General features: G+C 38.6%; 1 protein-coding gene across 1 annotated transcript; it reads left to right on the top strand.

Moving 5' to 3' along the window:
* The first annotated feature begins 48 nt into the window (after window positions 1–48).
* Window positions 49–15453, top strand: LOC119784473 (sodium/potassium/calcium exchanger 3-like). Its single transcript, XM_038286523.1, has 17 exons — window positions 49–475; window positions 585–674; window positions 3659–3735; window positions 3825–3899; window positions 5163–5247; window positions 6197–6300; window positions 6871–6945; window positions 8123–8148; window positions 8227–8280; window positions 8384–8520; window positions 9613–9701; window positions 10582–10843; window positions 11586–11752; window positions 11826–11940; window positions 12758–12870; window positions 14266–14331; window positions 14580–15453. Exons 1-17 carry the CDS (start codon window positions 373–375, stop codon window positions 14688–14690), a joined length of 1749 nt encoding a protein of 582 aa, XP_038142451.1. The 5' UTR covers window positions 49–372; the 3' UTR covers window positions 14691–15453.
* The last annotated feature ends 726 nt before the right edge of the window (window positions 15454–16179 follow it).

The raw sequence follows: 16179 nt of genomic DNA, 5'->3' as shown, positions 1-16179 counted from the left end.
AACCAAGTAATGACCCTTCTAAGTAAACTTGGAAAATAATTTTAGAATGAATTAGTGGATATTTTAGTGAATTTAGAGACCCACCCAGCTGATGGAGCTTTGCGCCCCGCCCAGGAGGAGAAAATCCCCAACTGGATGTCATTTGGAGCAGAATGGATGCTGAGACGGTCTGATTCAGGGGAAGTTTATAAATAGATGGTGATTCATCAGCTGCTCTCCCTCACTGGATGCTGAGGAAGGGCCGCTGCTTCCTGGCGTCCCCCCGCTGATTCTGATGGAGATCCCAGACCACTGAGCGACAGGACAGGTAGATCCGCTCCAGAGGAGGATGTTTATGATTTAAGTGCCCGAAGAGCGGCTGCGGTTGGCGGGATGAAGGCTCCGAGGAGACCGAGGCAGACGCTGCTCCTTCCCCGGCTCTGCATCAGCGGGCTGGCTCTGCTCGCAGCTCTCTGCGCCTCTCACTTTACCGGAGGTGCTCTTACACTGCGATTATCCTCAACCATTTTTAACATTCTGATTTAGATGCTTGGTTTCATCTGTAAGGAACATAACTGATGTTTTGTGATATATTTTATTTCCAGGCTCTCATAACCAACCTGGGCAGAATGGCAGGCATCTGTCTAAAAGAGAGCAAATAGTGGACAACCAGAACATCAGCATTTCAAGATCTGGTGAGACTTTATAGCTACTTTCTTCTATTATCAAAACTGGCACACAGGAGCATTTTACAATAGGGCTATCATTTGCAATCATAATAAAGCAGAGGCGCTGCTATTATCTGAAGATGAAGGTGTCCCTCCTGGGTCTATTATTCTGTTTCATTCATGCCTGCCTGCTCCCATCATTGATGTTCATTCTTCATTTCCTCCAACTTTGCACATCTAGATGTTTAAACACAGAGGCCTTTGAGGGACCCAGTTGCTAGGCAACTGGATGCTGAATCTGTGTCCGGATGTCTCGTGCGTCTCTGTTGTAGTTCAAAGTGCTTATCCCGTCTAAATGATCTGCTGATTATTGGAGGCTCTCATCAGCATGCCTCTCTCTCATATCTAATTAGAGCTGGTGGGTTGGTGGGTTACATTTAGTAAATGCTGAAAATCTATTTAGTTTAAGAGTCATTTTTACTTGTAGTTTTATGATGCTTTAAGAGTTGAACAGAATCCATTTTTTCATGGCTGGGCATTTAAAGAAAGTGAGATGAGAAGCATATTTCCCATGGGCAGCCCTTTGCTGGCAGGGGTGTCCCAGGAACACTGCTGATCAGTAGATCAGGGGAGGATCATGTATGGAAAATCATTTGGTAAAAGTCCCAGTTGGTGTGTTTTTACCAGAAGGGTTGATGTCATACCTAAGGAATCTGACAAAAATGGCATGAATTCAATTCAGTTTATTTATATAGAACCAAATCACAGCACATGTCATCTCAAGGCACTTTACAATTCAACCAGATCATACAGTCAAACTAATTAAAAGTTTCTAAGGAAAACTAGTTGATTGCATCGACTTATTGACTCGAATGCAATTCCTCACACTAAGCATGCCTGTGAGCTGTTTTATAATTGTATTTTAAATTATTTTTACTTTGTTGTGTTAACAAGCCAAAAGCACATTTCTGCCATCATTGTGTATGGTAGGCAATGAATGTTTTTCTATTCTATTCTATTGTAGCGACAGTGGAGAGGAAAAACTCCTTTTAACAGGAAAAACTCTCCTGGAGAACCAGGCTCAGTGTAAGCGGCCTTCTGCAGAAGCCGACTATTATGCAACCCTATTCATGAAGCTGTTGCACGGGTCAAACTGCTGCCTCCTACCCCTGCACCACAGTCAGTCCGATTCGAAAAGATGGTCGCTTACTCAGTACCTTGTTCTCACATGAGAGTCCAGTGAGCGCCACTGGGGCAAAGTAAACAACTCAATGGAGTCAGATGTTCACTAATGCCACTCATTCAGATGGAGGGATGGCGGCAAAGTCAGTGACCTGATACAATTGGCAGGATTCCTTTAATGAGAAAATGTTTGGACCAGTTTACATGGTAACTGAACTGAACTTTAATAACTGGGATCAAGTTGGAATGTATTTAAATGACTTTGCACCTGTCTATTATTGGACTGGACTCACTTTATGTTCCTGTTTAGGAACTGGATTTGTTGTTGTATAAATTCTGGTAATTACCACTGCTATAATATGAACTACACTAAAGCAATGGTTGCCCAGTCAGGAGATGTGTGGTCTGTGGACAGAACTGTCTATGTTTCTGGTGCTTTGGAAAACTATTTTAAAACAAAAGATTCAAGTGCACAGTTTCACAGACTTGGAGTCAACGGTTTAGACTTGCTCCGTTTGAGAAAGGTTTGCTTCACAAGAACCATGGGATGTTCCAAGGTGGAAATCTTGTGCTCAACAATAAGGGTTAAAGATTTTAGTTTCAAATGAGAAATCAATATGGGTGGTTCAACAGAAAGTGATCAAATTTATCAAACTTCGGGACTCAAAGTTTGATCTGGCCCTAAATATCATTTCTGGGTCCTCTCTCTGTCTGTTTTGTCCAAACATGATCATTTTTATTTTTGCATGATTTTATTGATTGTTGTTTTGTTTTTTTGCTTTCTTGCATTGAATAGACACATTAGGGAAGTGTAATGTTAGATTCACAAACAATGCCCTCAGGTTGCACAGATGTGCTTTTGGGATTTGTTCCCCTATGTTACCTGCATGTCACATACTGTAGATGTAAAGAGCCCTTTGCTATTTTTATGTTGGGCTTTTTTTTTTAAACTTGATCAATGATGAAATTCTTGCAACCAACCAGAATGCTTCCTTGATAGCTTGAAGTTTTTACATCTTATTTACTTTTAGGTTTTCCAGTTATCTTCCTCCTGGGTTAAATGAAATCCCGTCATGATGGGATGTTGAGCCAAAACAGAGTCCAAAAGGAATCATGTGAATATCTGTCTAAATTGCAAATTATGCAGCGTTACATCAAATGCACAATGTTGTCTCTTTGCAGGATTAAATTCACTTTAGTCATGGTTACTTCGCTTAGAAGCTAGTAACCCTTATCTTTGGTCGAGATTTGATCAATGATGACTCACTTCTAAATCATGAAAAAATGGTACGAAGTGTTTCATATGAATATTTTAGCAGTTATAAAAAAAGACATTTGTCGGCAGATTCATTTCTCACATTATTTTGTATGTTTTCTCCGTGTGGGTCTTTTCTGGGTACTCCAGCTCTCTCCCAGAAACCAAAAGTATGCATATCAGGTTAGTTTATCTCTCCAAAATGCCTGCAGATAATACGTGTGTGCATACATGGTTGTTTGTGCTTTTTGTCTCTGTGACAAATTCACAGCCACCCACCCTTTCCGCAGTTAGACCTCACAACTTGGTGCAACATGTATTTCAGGCTTTGAAATGAATTAGCTTCGCACCAAACTCAGCCCAAAATAAACGTAGAACAGGGGAAAAAACAGAAAGCAAAAATACTGTTAGATTACTTTTTTTTCAGTTATTGAATTCTAAGATTATCTTCAGGTGAAGTTACTCTCTACTAGATGCTGGTGGCTATCTGCAGCAGCTAATAAATACAGTCTGAAGTTGCCACTCCATGACAGTCAGTAATAATCGCTTGTTAAAAATGTCCATCTTTTCTCAGCTGTACACGAGTTCCCAGTGGACATCTTTACTTTGAGTCAGAAAAGACAGGGAGCAGTGCTTCTGCATGTTTTCTGTGTGAGTATCAGCTCATTGCCTGATATTTTTATCATACCCGTAAACAGATCTATGGTTTTTTAATACTCAGTGTCTTACTTTTTCAACAGGCTATCTACATGTTTCATGCTCTGGCCATTGTATGTGATGTTTACTTTGTGCCATCACTGGAAAAAGTCTCAGAGGTATGAAGCAAAAAAACTCATTTATGTGGCTGGAAATCCAGACAGCTATTGTGTATTTTCAGTTTATTTAAAATGTTATGAAAGAACCCATGGTTTCCTCATGTGACAGTGTGGTCCTGTCACTATGCCTCTGGCTGATCATGTGTCCTGGCTGCCTGGCCAATGGGATATCCCTTTGGCTGACTGGTCAGCGCTCATGACTTTTACCCGGGAGTCTGTGGCATCAAATCACACCCAGGCCCTCTGCTGTGTCCCTTGCCACACTCAGGAATTAGTATTTCTATGAGCAACCTGTAAACCAAAAAGTACACTGACATTGGTGTTACTTTCCATATTAGAGTAATAATTATAATTTTTAATGGATAAAAATTATGTTTCACAAGGTTGTTCATTTGTGGACAGGTACATATCGCTTGATTATTATTTATTTTTATTCATTTATTTCAGAAAGTAAGAGGCAATAGGTAGCATTACATGCGTATTAAAATGTTTTAAGGACAGTATTTATTTCTGTTAATGTTTTGTTAATAATCGAAAAATTGATGCCTGTCAATTTGAGTGCATGTTAGTTGTGGACCCAAATGGAGAGCTAAAGAGGCAGAGAGGATTTAATGAAGAAGTAAAATACAGAATACACCGTTCACAACCGATCAACAAGAAACTGAGGAACAAAAAAGTTAGGAGACACTAGGGAGGAAAAAAACCTAAGGAAAGATCCGGCAATGAGTAACCGAACAGGAGGTGTATATATGGGAGACAGAAACAATGGGAGGACTGATTTGTTGATAGGGAGCAGGTGTAGACAGAGGCAACTAGAAGGAGCAAAAGGAGAAGGAAAGGACACTAGGAGGCAGCAAAGAATAACCAGGGAAAACAACGGGATCTTAAGGTAACTAGAAAGAACTTAAATGAGATTAGAGGTGGGAATAAACTAAACTGACTAAAACATAAGGAATGACCAGAGGGGGGGAAACTACAAGATAAGAGGAGGGACTGAAAACTACCTAGGCTATGGAAAACATGACCTAAGGATAAATAACTAACTGAAACTATATCGGGGAAAGAGCAACACCAATTACATTGGAAAAATAGTTAACCCACCAAAAAATTTAAAATTAAATAGAAACAAAGGGTCCAGAATGTTGGATTATAACAATGTCTTATTATGTCTTCCTTACACAGGCGCTATTAGCCTAATGATTTTCTTAAGGATGTTTCTTAAGGATGTTTAGCCCCAAAGATTTTTGCTTCTCTTTCCAACAGAACCTTCAGCTCAGTCAAGATGTTGCCGGGGCAACCTTCATGGCAGCTGGGAGCTCCGCCCCTGAACTCTTCACCTCTTTGATTGGTCAGTGAGACAGTGTGCATTGGTTAGACCCATAGACTCATAGAAAGAGCAAACACTTCATTGACTGCTATTGGCGCTGTTGAGTCATAAAGTCGCCAGCTCAGAAAGGTCACCTGCTCCACTCATTGTTATTCTTTATGATAAGCTAAAGTATCAGCAGATTTATTCAATCATAACTATGAATACTAAACTTTGTAGGGTCCTTGTGCTGCAAACATAAATACAGCAATATGTATATATATATATATATATATATATATATATATATATATATATATATATATATATATATATATATAGCTATATACAATATACTATATACAATATATATAGTATGTAGCTACAGAGAGATGCTATGTTAGTGTAGCTTCTAGGTCCTGACAGGGAGAGGGAGAGAGGCAGTGTCACGGGGGTCTTTGGGCCTTGTTGATAAGGCTGGTAGCAGATGGGAAGAAACTGTTCTTATGACGTGAGGTTTTGGTCCTGATGGACTGCAGCCTCCTGCCAGAGGGAAGTGACTGAAATGTTTTGTGGCTGGGGTGCGAGGGATCAGCCACAATCTTCCCTGCTCGCCTCAGAGTCCATCGTCTGCTGTTATGGTTTATCATAGCAGGTTGGACGATTGCTTAAAGATGGCCGCCGTATTTCGTGCACTGCAGCAGCCAATACATGGGCAGACCATGTATTGGCTAACATTAAATTTTAGCCAATACATAGTAATTATGTTCTTAGAATGTATAACAAGCAGGAAGAGTAAAATTTAATGGTGAAATTCAAGCAAATCAAAGTAGGTCTACAGTGTTCTGAAACTACTACACCTTATTAAACAGGAAAAGTTTGTAAATCTAAGCTCTATGATGACACCTAAAGTATACCATTCTATGTAAGAAAATCAAATATGCCTTTATATAAGACAGATAAATATTTCACATTTTTACTCTGCTTTCAGGCGTGTTCATCACAAAGGGAGATGTAGGGGTGGGGACTATTGTGGGATCAGCTGTTTTTAACATCCTGGTCATTATTGGCCTCTGCGGCATCTTCTCCGGACAGGTTTGTGTGGCTTTGATTTTATTACCACAAATGTGGCCTTAACATTCATGCTGCAGCTTATTTCATTTTTCAAATGAATTTATTAATATAGCGCCAATTCACGACATATGTCATCTGAAGGCACTTTACAGAGACAATACTCTCCAATTGACCAGTTGATTGCATCCAGTCATTTACATGCAAGACACTATAAAGACTACAGTATATTAACACAGCATTATACAGAACCATTTAGAAGTATTCATATCTGTAATCTTTACTACATTTTGTTATGGTATAACCATAACTTTGACACATTTTATTCAGGTGTTAGATAAAAGGCTAACACAAAAAATGGAGGATTGTTATGTGGAGGATATTTTTCTTTTATTTTAAAGGTAGCATGCAAATATATTTTACTCTTTCATTTAAAAAAAATATAATAAATGAAAACCCTCTAAAGACCTCAGAGGGTATTTTTCAGAGAACATCAGCAAATTGTCTAAATATCTTTAGAAAGTTTTTATTATTATTATCAATCCTACTCTGTGTCTCCTAATCTTAGCGTTTAACGTGTCTCTCTCCCTGCAGCCCATTTCCCTGAGCTGGTGGCCTCTTTTCCGTGATGCTGTTTTTTATATCCTGTCTATATTGGTGCTTATTCTGGTGAGAAAACCCTTCAAATGTTTAACTTCTTCCCTTCTCACTTCCAACTCAAAATACAAAAAAACATGATTGCTTTTGTTAGTCTGATTGATAGTAAATATGGAGCTCTAATAGTGCCATGATCTCATTTAACCATAATCAAATAAAATAATGGATTACAATTCTTATTACATTTTTCAGTATTTAATATAATTTAAAAATAGATAAGTGTGTCTTATATTGGTCTTCACAAAAACATATAGTTCAGTTTTTTTCCAGCTCTCATAGTGCCGTAGGTGGGACTTCTGCTGCTTCAGTCCAATTGAAGTGGACATGCTGTGCTTCTTAGTCCATCAGAGCTTTAGATCTTTATCAAGGAGCCAATAGCTGCATTTCTACTAATTATTAAATTAGTAAACTGTTTTCAAGAGAATAAATTTGCTCAATGAACAGTTTATGCAGTTGGATGAGGGAGAATTTAGGCTGTATTGAAATTTGATGTATTTCACAAAACTTCAATTAAAACCCTTTTTTGCATCAATGAGTGAAATAGTTAACAAGCAGGTTTCACTAGTGGTCAAAACAGAGCAAGAAGACGGAAGAATGAAGTAGTAGTAGGAGGATGGAACTGCATCTTTTTTAAAGAGTTATAATGTAAACGAGCATATTCACATGTGATTTTAATTATTCAATAGAAACAACAATGCTGCAGTTCAGCAAATAAAATACACAATAAATGTTGAATAAATGCTTAGCTTTTTCAATACAGCTGCAATATACATTGACTGAAATGACAAGAGATTCTGTTTCTAATTTCTTATTTAAAAAAATAATCAGCACATTTAAATAACTAGGGATATGTGTATTCAGCTGTTTTTCTATTCATTTTAAATATTTTCTTGTTGCTTTATTTCCAGTTGTATTTTGATTATGACAATCAAATGTTATTATATAACTATTTACTTATTCATCATATTTTGACATTATAATACTGATGACATACTGTAAGATAGATAGATAGATAGATAGATAGATAGATAGATAGATAGATAGATAGATAGATAGATAGATAGATAGATAGATAGCAAATAGATCAAACCCTGTTCACCAGTTAATAAAACTTAACATGAACTGCAATGTAAAAAGACTCTTAATTAACACTTTTTTAAGCTGTAGCTAATTTTTGTTTTATTCACAGGTGATCTATGATGAAAAGGTCCTGTGGTAAGACTAGTTTACCTTTTTGAGTTTATCTGTTGTTTCACAGAGCAGATCCGCTGATATATTTGATGAATATTTCAGGTGGGAGACCATCATCCTCATCACCATGTATGGGATTTATATAGTCATCATGAAGTGAGTCTCCTCTCCTCATGTCTGTAATCATTTCTAGATCAGCTCCAGCTCCTGCTTTATTCCCAGCAGAGCAGATAAAATCTGTGTGTTTGATGTTGTGCAGGTTTAACAGACGCCTGTGCTGCCTGGTGGAGAGACACTGCAGCGTGGACGGCCAGCCATGTCTGAGCAGTCTGCGTCGGACGACCGCTGTGGGCAGCGTTGGAGACGGTGAAAACGACATGGTGCCGCTCAAGCCAGGTTAAGCAGCCCGTGTTTGTACGCGTGGCATGACCTCATCAACATCAAAAAGCTCCCCTTAGTGTCTGAGCATTGTTCAGGAGACCCAGTAACACAGTTTGGGCTGCCAATGAGAAATGTATGTTTCCCTGTGGATTTAAAAAGGACTGAAATAGAACTGAACCTCTTTTATGTGTTCGTCAGAGTTGTTCTTTTATGTGCTTCTAATTTCTGACATGCCTGCAGTTTTTATTCAGCCTGCAAAAAAATGTATTTTGAATGTTTTGTCACAAGACATTTGCAAACTTTAAACTATTTTACACAGAAGCAAGAAGGTCCTCTGGTCACATGAGACTAAAACTGAACTTTCTGACCTTCATGCAAAGAAAAACATCCATCCATTCTCCATCACGCTTATCCCTGCTGGGGTTGCAAAGGGTGCTGGGGCCTATCTCCAGCTGTCAATGAGCAAGAGGCAGGGTACACCCTGGCCAGGTCAACAGTCCATCGCAGGGCAACACAGGGACAAACAGGACAAACAACCATTCATGCACATACTAACACCTAAGGAGAATTCAGAGAAGCCAGTTAACCTAACAGTCATGTTTTTGGACTGTGGGAGGAAGCTGGAGTACCCTGAGAGAAACCATACATGCACAGGGAGAGCATGCAAACTCCATGCAGAAAGACCCCAGGCCAGGAATCACTGCAAGGCAGCAGTGCTACCCACTGTACCAACGTGCAGCTGCAAAGAAAAATAAGAAACAGAAAACTAACACTACACTATCTTCACATTAACAATCAGTCATGGCAGCATAATCGTATCCGGGGGTTTATTCTCAGATGGGGAAGGGAAACTAGTCCAAGCTGAAGGGATTTTAAAATTTTGACCTAAATCTAGTAGGAATTAGGATGGAACATTCAACAATTCAGACTGACTGAGCAGCAGTTGTTTTTCCAAAGAGGAATGGAAACAGCTCTCAGGTTTACAGACCAAAAGCACTTCAAATATCTATTTTCTTTCCATTTCACGGTTTGGTACTTATTTCCTTTTTGCCTAAATAACCTAAAAGTTTGTGTTTTTAATGTAACTGTATCTTCTTCTGGGCATAGACTCGTGTGTGGTGGCCAGTCAGGACTCCAGCCTGGTGACGTCAGACGAGCTACTAAACCTTCGGCCTCCACAGCTCAGCTTTTCAGAGGCAGGTCGCCACCTTCTCATTCTCCTGCACAGGGCAGCGTACACTGCTTCACTGCACATGCTCACAACCCTCACCAATGATCAGCTGGATGCATCACATATTCAAAGACCAAATCTTTTAGTGATGTTGATGTTTCATGGGTTTGTGGATGCAGATATAATCACACCAGTTTTGTCCTCAAGCATGGAACCTCAAGGTAAATAGAATAGAATAAAATTCAACTTTATTGTCATTACACTGTCACAAGTACAAAGAAATTAAAAGTTTGTATCTATCCAGAAGTACTATACAGGATACAAATATTTATTTACATGTGTACAGAGACTGTATGGACTGTAAATGATATATATAAACAGAGAGTAATTGTAAGAGGCTAGAAAATAAATAAATAAATAAATAAATAAATATGGAAACTATAAACAGATTATACAGGAAAATTATGATATGGATAATATATGGATTAGTGGGGTTATAATACAGGATAGATGATAGATAATAGCAGATAAAAGATTTCCAGATATATACAGCGGTAGTTGAGAAGTACGTGGAAGTGGTGTTGCATCCGTAGGTTGTTGTGTAGAAGCAGATAAAGCTGAAAAACGTGAAATATTTGGACTATTTCACATCCACTTTGTCACATATAGACAGCAGTAGGAGACCACATCTCTAAACAGGCCGGTTTGTTCTCCACTCTGCTGCAGAAACTACACATGCCTGTTCCTACTTTCTGCACACATCCCTGATCAGTGCTTCCTTAATCCCATCGGCTCAATCTGAGGATCTGTCTGCCTACTCACTCCATCGTTACCTTTAATATTATTGGATAAAACCTTTTCTATAAATCGTGTGGCGATGCTCTTCTTTCTCTCCAATCACACAGAGACAGAGGCTGATTAGAGCTCGAGTCAGCCCAGAGGAAGGCCTGGGGGAGGAAAGGTCTGGTGCTGGCGGGGGCTGGAGGAGAGAAAACGGGGCAGCGGCTGAAGGAGAACGGCAGCTGCAGGAGGAAGACAGGGAAGGGGGCATGGACTCAGGAGGAGAGACAGGTGGGGGTGCACCACTGAAAGATGAAGGGGAGGAAGAGGAAGACCAGGAGGAAGAAGAGGAGGAGAACTCTCCCTTCAAACCCTTCATCCTACCAGGCAAGTGAAAATAGTCACAAAGCAGCAGAACTGGGTTTACATTAATTAAATTCCGTAAAGCTGTAAGTAAAATTTCCTGCTGACCTTTTTCCCACTGTGCTCCCTGCAGTGAACAGTCATTTTAACGCTGGTGTGTCCACATTTTCACCAGAAGCTAGTCGCTCTACACCAAAAATGCTCCAAACCAGCAGGGCCTCAGCCATCAAAAGCAAAATATTGTTACATGTAAACAGGAAACAGCTACTAGCAGCTAGAGACTAAAGTAGTTGTTAAATTTGTACGGATCGTAATAAACTGGTCCATTAAAGGAAACAATTATTTGAACCGCTGAGCTTTAACAAACTTAAACAGTAGGAAAATATTAACACAATGAAAAGTATTTAGACTCTAATTCACTGTTTACGCTGTTTCAGTATAAACTACAGAAACTAATTATGGACAGTTGCGTTACCCTAAGTCTGTAAACTACTTTAAAATTATTTTATTTTAATTTTTTTCCAAACATGTCAGGTTCAGGAAAATACTTGGATCATATTCCAGAGTTTTCCGACCTTTTCAGTAACTAAATTATGCAATATGCATTTAGAGTCAAATGATCCAAATAAGATAAGATAAAACTATATTGTAGTAAATGACACTAATTAAGAGAAGGCCTGCAGACACATTTCAGAGCGTACCATGTCAATAATTGAATTATTTATGGGGGGACAGTTGTGTATGGTTGGTTTTCATCACACTGCAGATGGCTGGTGTGTCCGCCTGCAGTGGTTGCTCTCCTGGCCGCTGAGTTTCATCCTGTACTGCACCATCCCCGACTGTAACCAACCACGATGGGAGCGCTGGTATCTGATCACCTTCCTGTCCTCCACTCTCTGGATAGCCCTGTTCTCCTACCTCATGGTCTGGATGGTACGGAAATCAGCTCTCATACACGTTCCTGCTGGTTTGAAACAGAGTCACAGCAACTCTCTGCTCTGCTAAGGTGACCATCATCAGCTACACCCTCGGGATCCCAGACGTCATCATGGGAATCACCTTCCTTGCGGCTGGCACCAGTGTTCCTGACTGCATGGCCAGCCTCATTGTCGCCAGGCAGGGTATGTGATGGCCGCCTCTCAATATTAACATTCGGGATTCAGGGGGATCTTTATCACTGCTATGAGGCACAAAGAGATACAAAAATATATATATATACATATATATGTATATACATATATATGGTTAGTTTCCACATCCACAAACATTTGGGGTATTTGAATAAATCATGCTATCTGTTATTTATAAACTTTAAAAATGTTTAAGTATGACTCCAATTTAGGGCCATAGGTTTGAGGCCTAAAAAAATTATTTTGCAAGCTTGAAAAGAAAAATCTGGAAAAATAATTTGAATCTAAAAGGATGTTTAAAAAAAAACAGTTTTTGTCTTTTTAAAGAAACTTTATTTCCAGGTGTAAATTGTTTTTTATTTTTTTCTATTTTTTTGTATAGTTCTATTTTTTTTTCAAACTTTTTTTTAGGTGTACATTATTTGTATTATTTTTTATACAGGTGCATTTTTTTATATACTTTTTTTTCAGGTGTAAATTGTTTTGTTTTTTTTAAGAAACTTTTTTCTTTCAGATTGAATTTTATTATTTTTTATTTTTCCATTTTGCATCCAATATAGCTCCATATATATAACCATAACAGAGCCTCTTCCTTTTCTTTTTATTTTACTCAGTTGCTTTGTCAAAAAAAATAAGTCTAAGATGCTATGACTGAAAAAAAAACTGATTTTTTTTTAGCAAGGAAATATTTTCTTTAGCCCACTAAATGAGTTTCCTTATTATTTATGCAGATTTTAAATGAATTTGTAAAAACATGTTAGCACCTTTGTGGTGCTGCAGCTAACGTCGTGGCTGTGAAACCTTACAGGGATGGGGGACATGGCAGTGTCCAACTCTATTGGGAGTAATATCTTTGATGTGCTGCTGGGCCTGGGCTTCCCCTGGGCACTGAGGACTCTCATAGTCAGCTATGGATCAGTGGTAACACCAGCCTGTTCTCTCTGTTTGTCTGTGCAACAAAATGTAGCTTTGATATAGTCTGTCTGAAGCTGAAAATTGCCCGGAGAGAAACGTTAAAACCTTTGTTGTTGTTTTAACCTTCCCTCCTACACATAAACCTCCAGTCTATATGTTGTTTATTCATGGCTGCACTTCTAACCAAACTTTGGCTTCGTTTGCAAAATCAAGAGCAACACACAAATCAATGATTAAATGAACCCTTTTTCTTTGTAGCATTTTAGGGGTCAGTCTGGTGAACAGACATTACTGTTTGCTTTGCTGCAAATAGATGATTTAGACCCCTGGAAAACATGTCTTAGTATATTTTTAGTCAGGGAACCATTCTCTCCAAGTAAAGCTGATGAGTTCTTTTCTTTCTTTTATCATCACAAACACAAGCATGCGGAGTTTACTCGATGCTGTCGGTTGTTTTAACTCATGCAGCAGACAAGAGGTTTACAACATTACACACTTGAAGTGATTCCAGCATGAAAATGATTTAATGAGAGACATCTTGAGCTCAATGTTTATCAGGATCTGATGTTTTCTACCTGGTTTTGTCGTTGAACTATTTACTATCAGTTCAATTCAATATTGCTTATTTATTCTCAACACATGTCATCTCAAGGCGTTACAGTTCACCAGATCTTACAGTCAAATTGATCTGCTTTATGGTATTTTCCCAGTATACATGCTTAGAATAACACAAGTAGAGAACATAATGTTAAAACATTTGACCTGTTTGACCCTCCTGTTGTTTAGCTGTTTTTACCATGCGAGTCATTTTCTTTAGAAAATATTGTTTTTTTTAGACCAAAGCAGAGCTAAAATGAGTAGATGATGGGTTTGGGTTCATCACACGGCCTTAGAAATGGCTATGTGTGTGTGTGTGTCTGTGTGTGTGTGTGTGTGCGGTCTTGTTTCACCTGAAATGTGAGGGAAGTATTTTGAAAAATATCGTACATGCAAGGACTTACAGGTACATATGGGGACATTCAACTGGTCCCTATATGGTAAAGTTCTGTTCTTTGAGTTGGGGTTAGGTTTAGGACTAAGGTGTGAATTGAGTTTAGGTTAGGCTTAGGTACATCTTGGTAATAGTTAGGGTAAGGGTCTGGGTTAGGCCATATAAAATGAAGTCAATGAAATGTCCCCATATGCCATGAAACAAAGCTGTGTGTGTGTGTGTGCTAATGTAGCCTCTTTGCTGCAGCAGCTTTAAAATGCCAAAATTCTTGTTATCAGGCCGTTTCTGCTGCTGTGGCCAAATAAAAAATGTTTTATATATATATCTATATCTATATATATATAGATATATATAGATATTTATATATAAAAACCATCACTATAAATATATATTTTTTTATTTTATTTCAGGTGACAATCAACAGTAAAGGCCTGGTGTACTCTGTTATACTGCTGCTGGCCTCTGTCACTCTCACTGTGAGTAAATCTGTTAGGATACAGGATTAATCCTCGCCTCTCTGAGAGAACCAGATCCACTTCCTGTTTCCCCTCAACCTTTATTCTGACTTTACCTGGATGTTTTATTTCTCTTAGGCTAAAATTGCTCGATCGACTTTTAAAACTTTCTTGAGATCAAACAGGATGTAAAACTCGTATCATTAGAGCTTGGCTGTAGCGACAACATCCATCCATCTGTCTTTCTCTTTCTGTCCGTCCATCCTCAGGTCCTGTGTGTTCATCTGAACCGCTGGAAGTTGGACCGCAGGCTGGGCCTCTGTCTCCTGCTGCTATACGCCATCTTCCTTCTCTGCTCTGTCGGCTTCGAAAGGCTGTAGAGCAGAAACAAACCCGTCCCATAAACACAGACAGGTTGCCCCGATTCGTTTTCCTCTTTTGTCGACAGCATCAAATCTACACAACCATGCGTTTGAAATAAATATCGTAGTGGCTGTAGATGTTACTGAGACACCGGATGTCTATGAGTGAAGTTTACCTTTGATAAATGAGTATTTTAAATAGTTTTGTACTAAAGCACTTGAGAACCCCAGAAGAAAAGCACGTTGTGTCACAAAAAGTTTCTAAAATGAAAAATGTATATTCTTGAACCCCAAAGTGAGTTAAGATCTTAGTATTGGAAACATAACCTAAGAGAAATGTTTATGTGTTAAGGTTTACAGATTTGCTTCCCAGTTTCTGCACTTTTATCATGTTAAGTGTCCTCTTTTCTATCCCAGTTCTGTGTTTGTGACTTTGAACGACACAGCATGGTCATCCCAGTGTTTGCACTAACTCACTGTTATCCTGCCCAAAAGCTTACCAACTAGAATGTCTATTTGAAGGGTCTTTGAGTAACATTCCTGAGTTTTAAGTGCAATGATTCTTCTGCACTGTTGCCCCTTTGTGCTTAAAAAAATGAATCACCTTTCTATTGATCGCCTGCTCTAAAATTCAAACTTTGGAACAGAAATCTGTGTTTGGTGTTACAACCAGTTCTCTGCTGATTTCTAAAAACAAAATCATTTGCATCAAGAAAATTACTATTTATTTACTAAAAAAAATAAATCTATTAAATTGTCAAATACTGACACCTATTTATTTACCTGTGACAGTTTGTATGTATGACTTTCTGTGTTTCATGTAGAATAAAGCAAACTTCCTTTTGTAGCCATTTTCTGCAGCACAGACAGCGAAAATGTGTTTTAACTTTGTCCATGGCCAAAAGCAAAATATTTTAAAATAAATACCTGCCATGATCAACGACTTCACTCATTTATTGTTTTAAATGAAGCCAGACCTGCTGACTTTCCACTGATGGAGACAAAGAATCTGAGTAGCTCTGAGACATTTAGAGAGACATTAAAGAAAATAAATTTCTTCTTTGAATTTTACCTCAGAAGGTTGAAAGTCATTCCGTGGTGCAGGGGTCACCAACGTGGTGCCCAAGGGTCCTCAGGGGGCCTCATGGGGCGCCCACAGCATCTTCTGAAAACAGCACAACTCACCAGTTGAAATTCTATTCTGTTGCCCATCTTTTTAACCATTTATAGAGCATTTCATCATTTTAATCATACAGGAAATTTAAGCATTTATAGAGATTTAAAAATCCCAATATCATAAAGACAATTAGGAGCCAAAGGAAACAATAAAAATATGAATATTATGTATGAAGTTTAGGTGAAAGCTCATCCATCCATCCTACCTACGTACCGACCTCTTCCTTTTCTTTCTTCCCTTCCAATAAAAATATGATTATTATGTATGAGGCTCCAGTTCATAGGTCAGTATTAGCAGCCATAGCCCTTCCTATGACAGTATCCATGAAGT

This window comes from Cyprinodon tularosa, unplaced genomic scaffold (genome assembly GCF_016077235.1).
Source record: "Cyprinodon tularosa strain WSP-4 unplaced genomic scaffold, ASM1607723v1 ctg228, whole genome shotgun sequence".
Lineage (NCBI taxonomy): Eukaryota > Metazoa > Chordata > Actinopteri > Cyprinodontiformes > Cyprinodontidae > Cyprinodon > Cyprinodon tularosa.
The sequence above is the reverse complement of the archived record's forward strand: the minus strand, read 5'-3'. Positions and strand labels throughout refer to the sequence as shown.

Excerpts from the sequence above, each read along its gene's own strand:
- LOC119784473 (XM_038286523.1), top strand. The coding sequence starts at position 373 with ATGAAGGCTCCGAGGAGACCGAGGCAGACGCTGCTCCTTCCCCGGCTC. Across the intron at positions 8,521-9,612 it reads CATGGTGCCGCTCAAGCCAG|ACTCGTGTGTGGTGGCCAGT; the intron begins GTTAAGCAGCCC and ends TTCTGGGCATAG. Across the intron at positions 14,332-14,579 it reads TGGCCTCTGTCACTCTCACT|GTCCTGTGTGTTCATCTGAA; the intron begins GTGAGTAAATCT and ends GTCCATCCTCAG.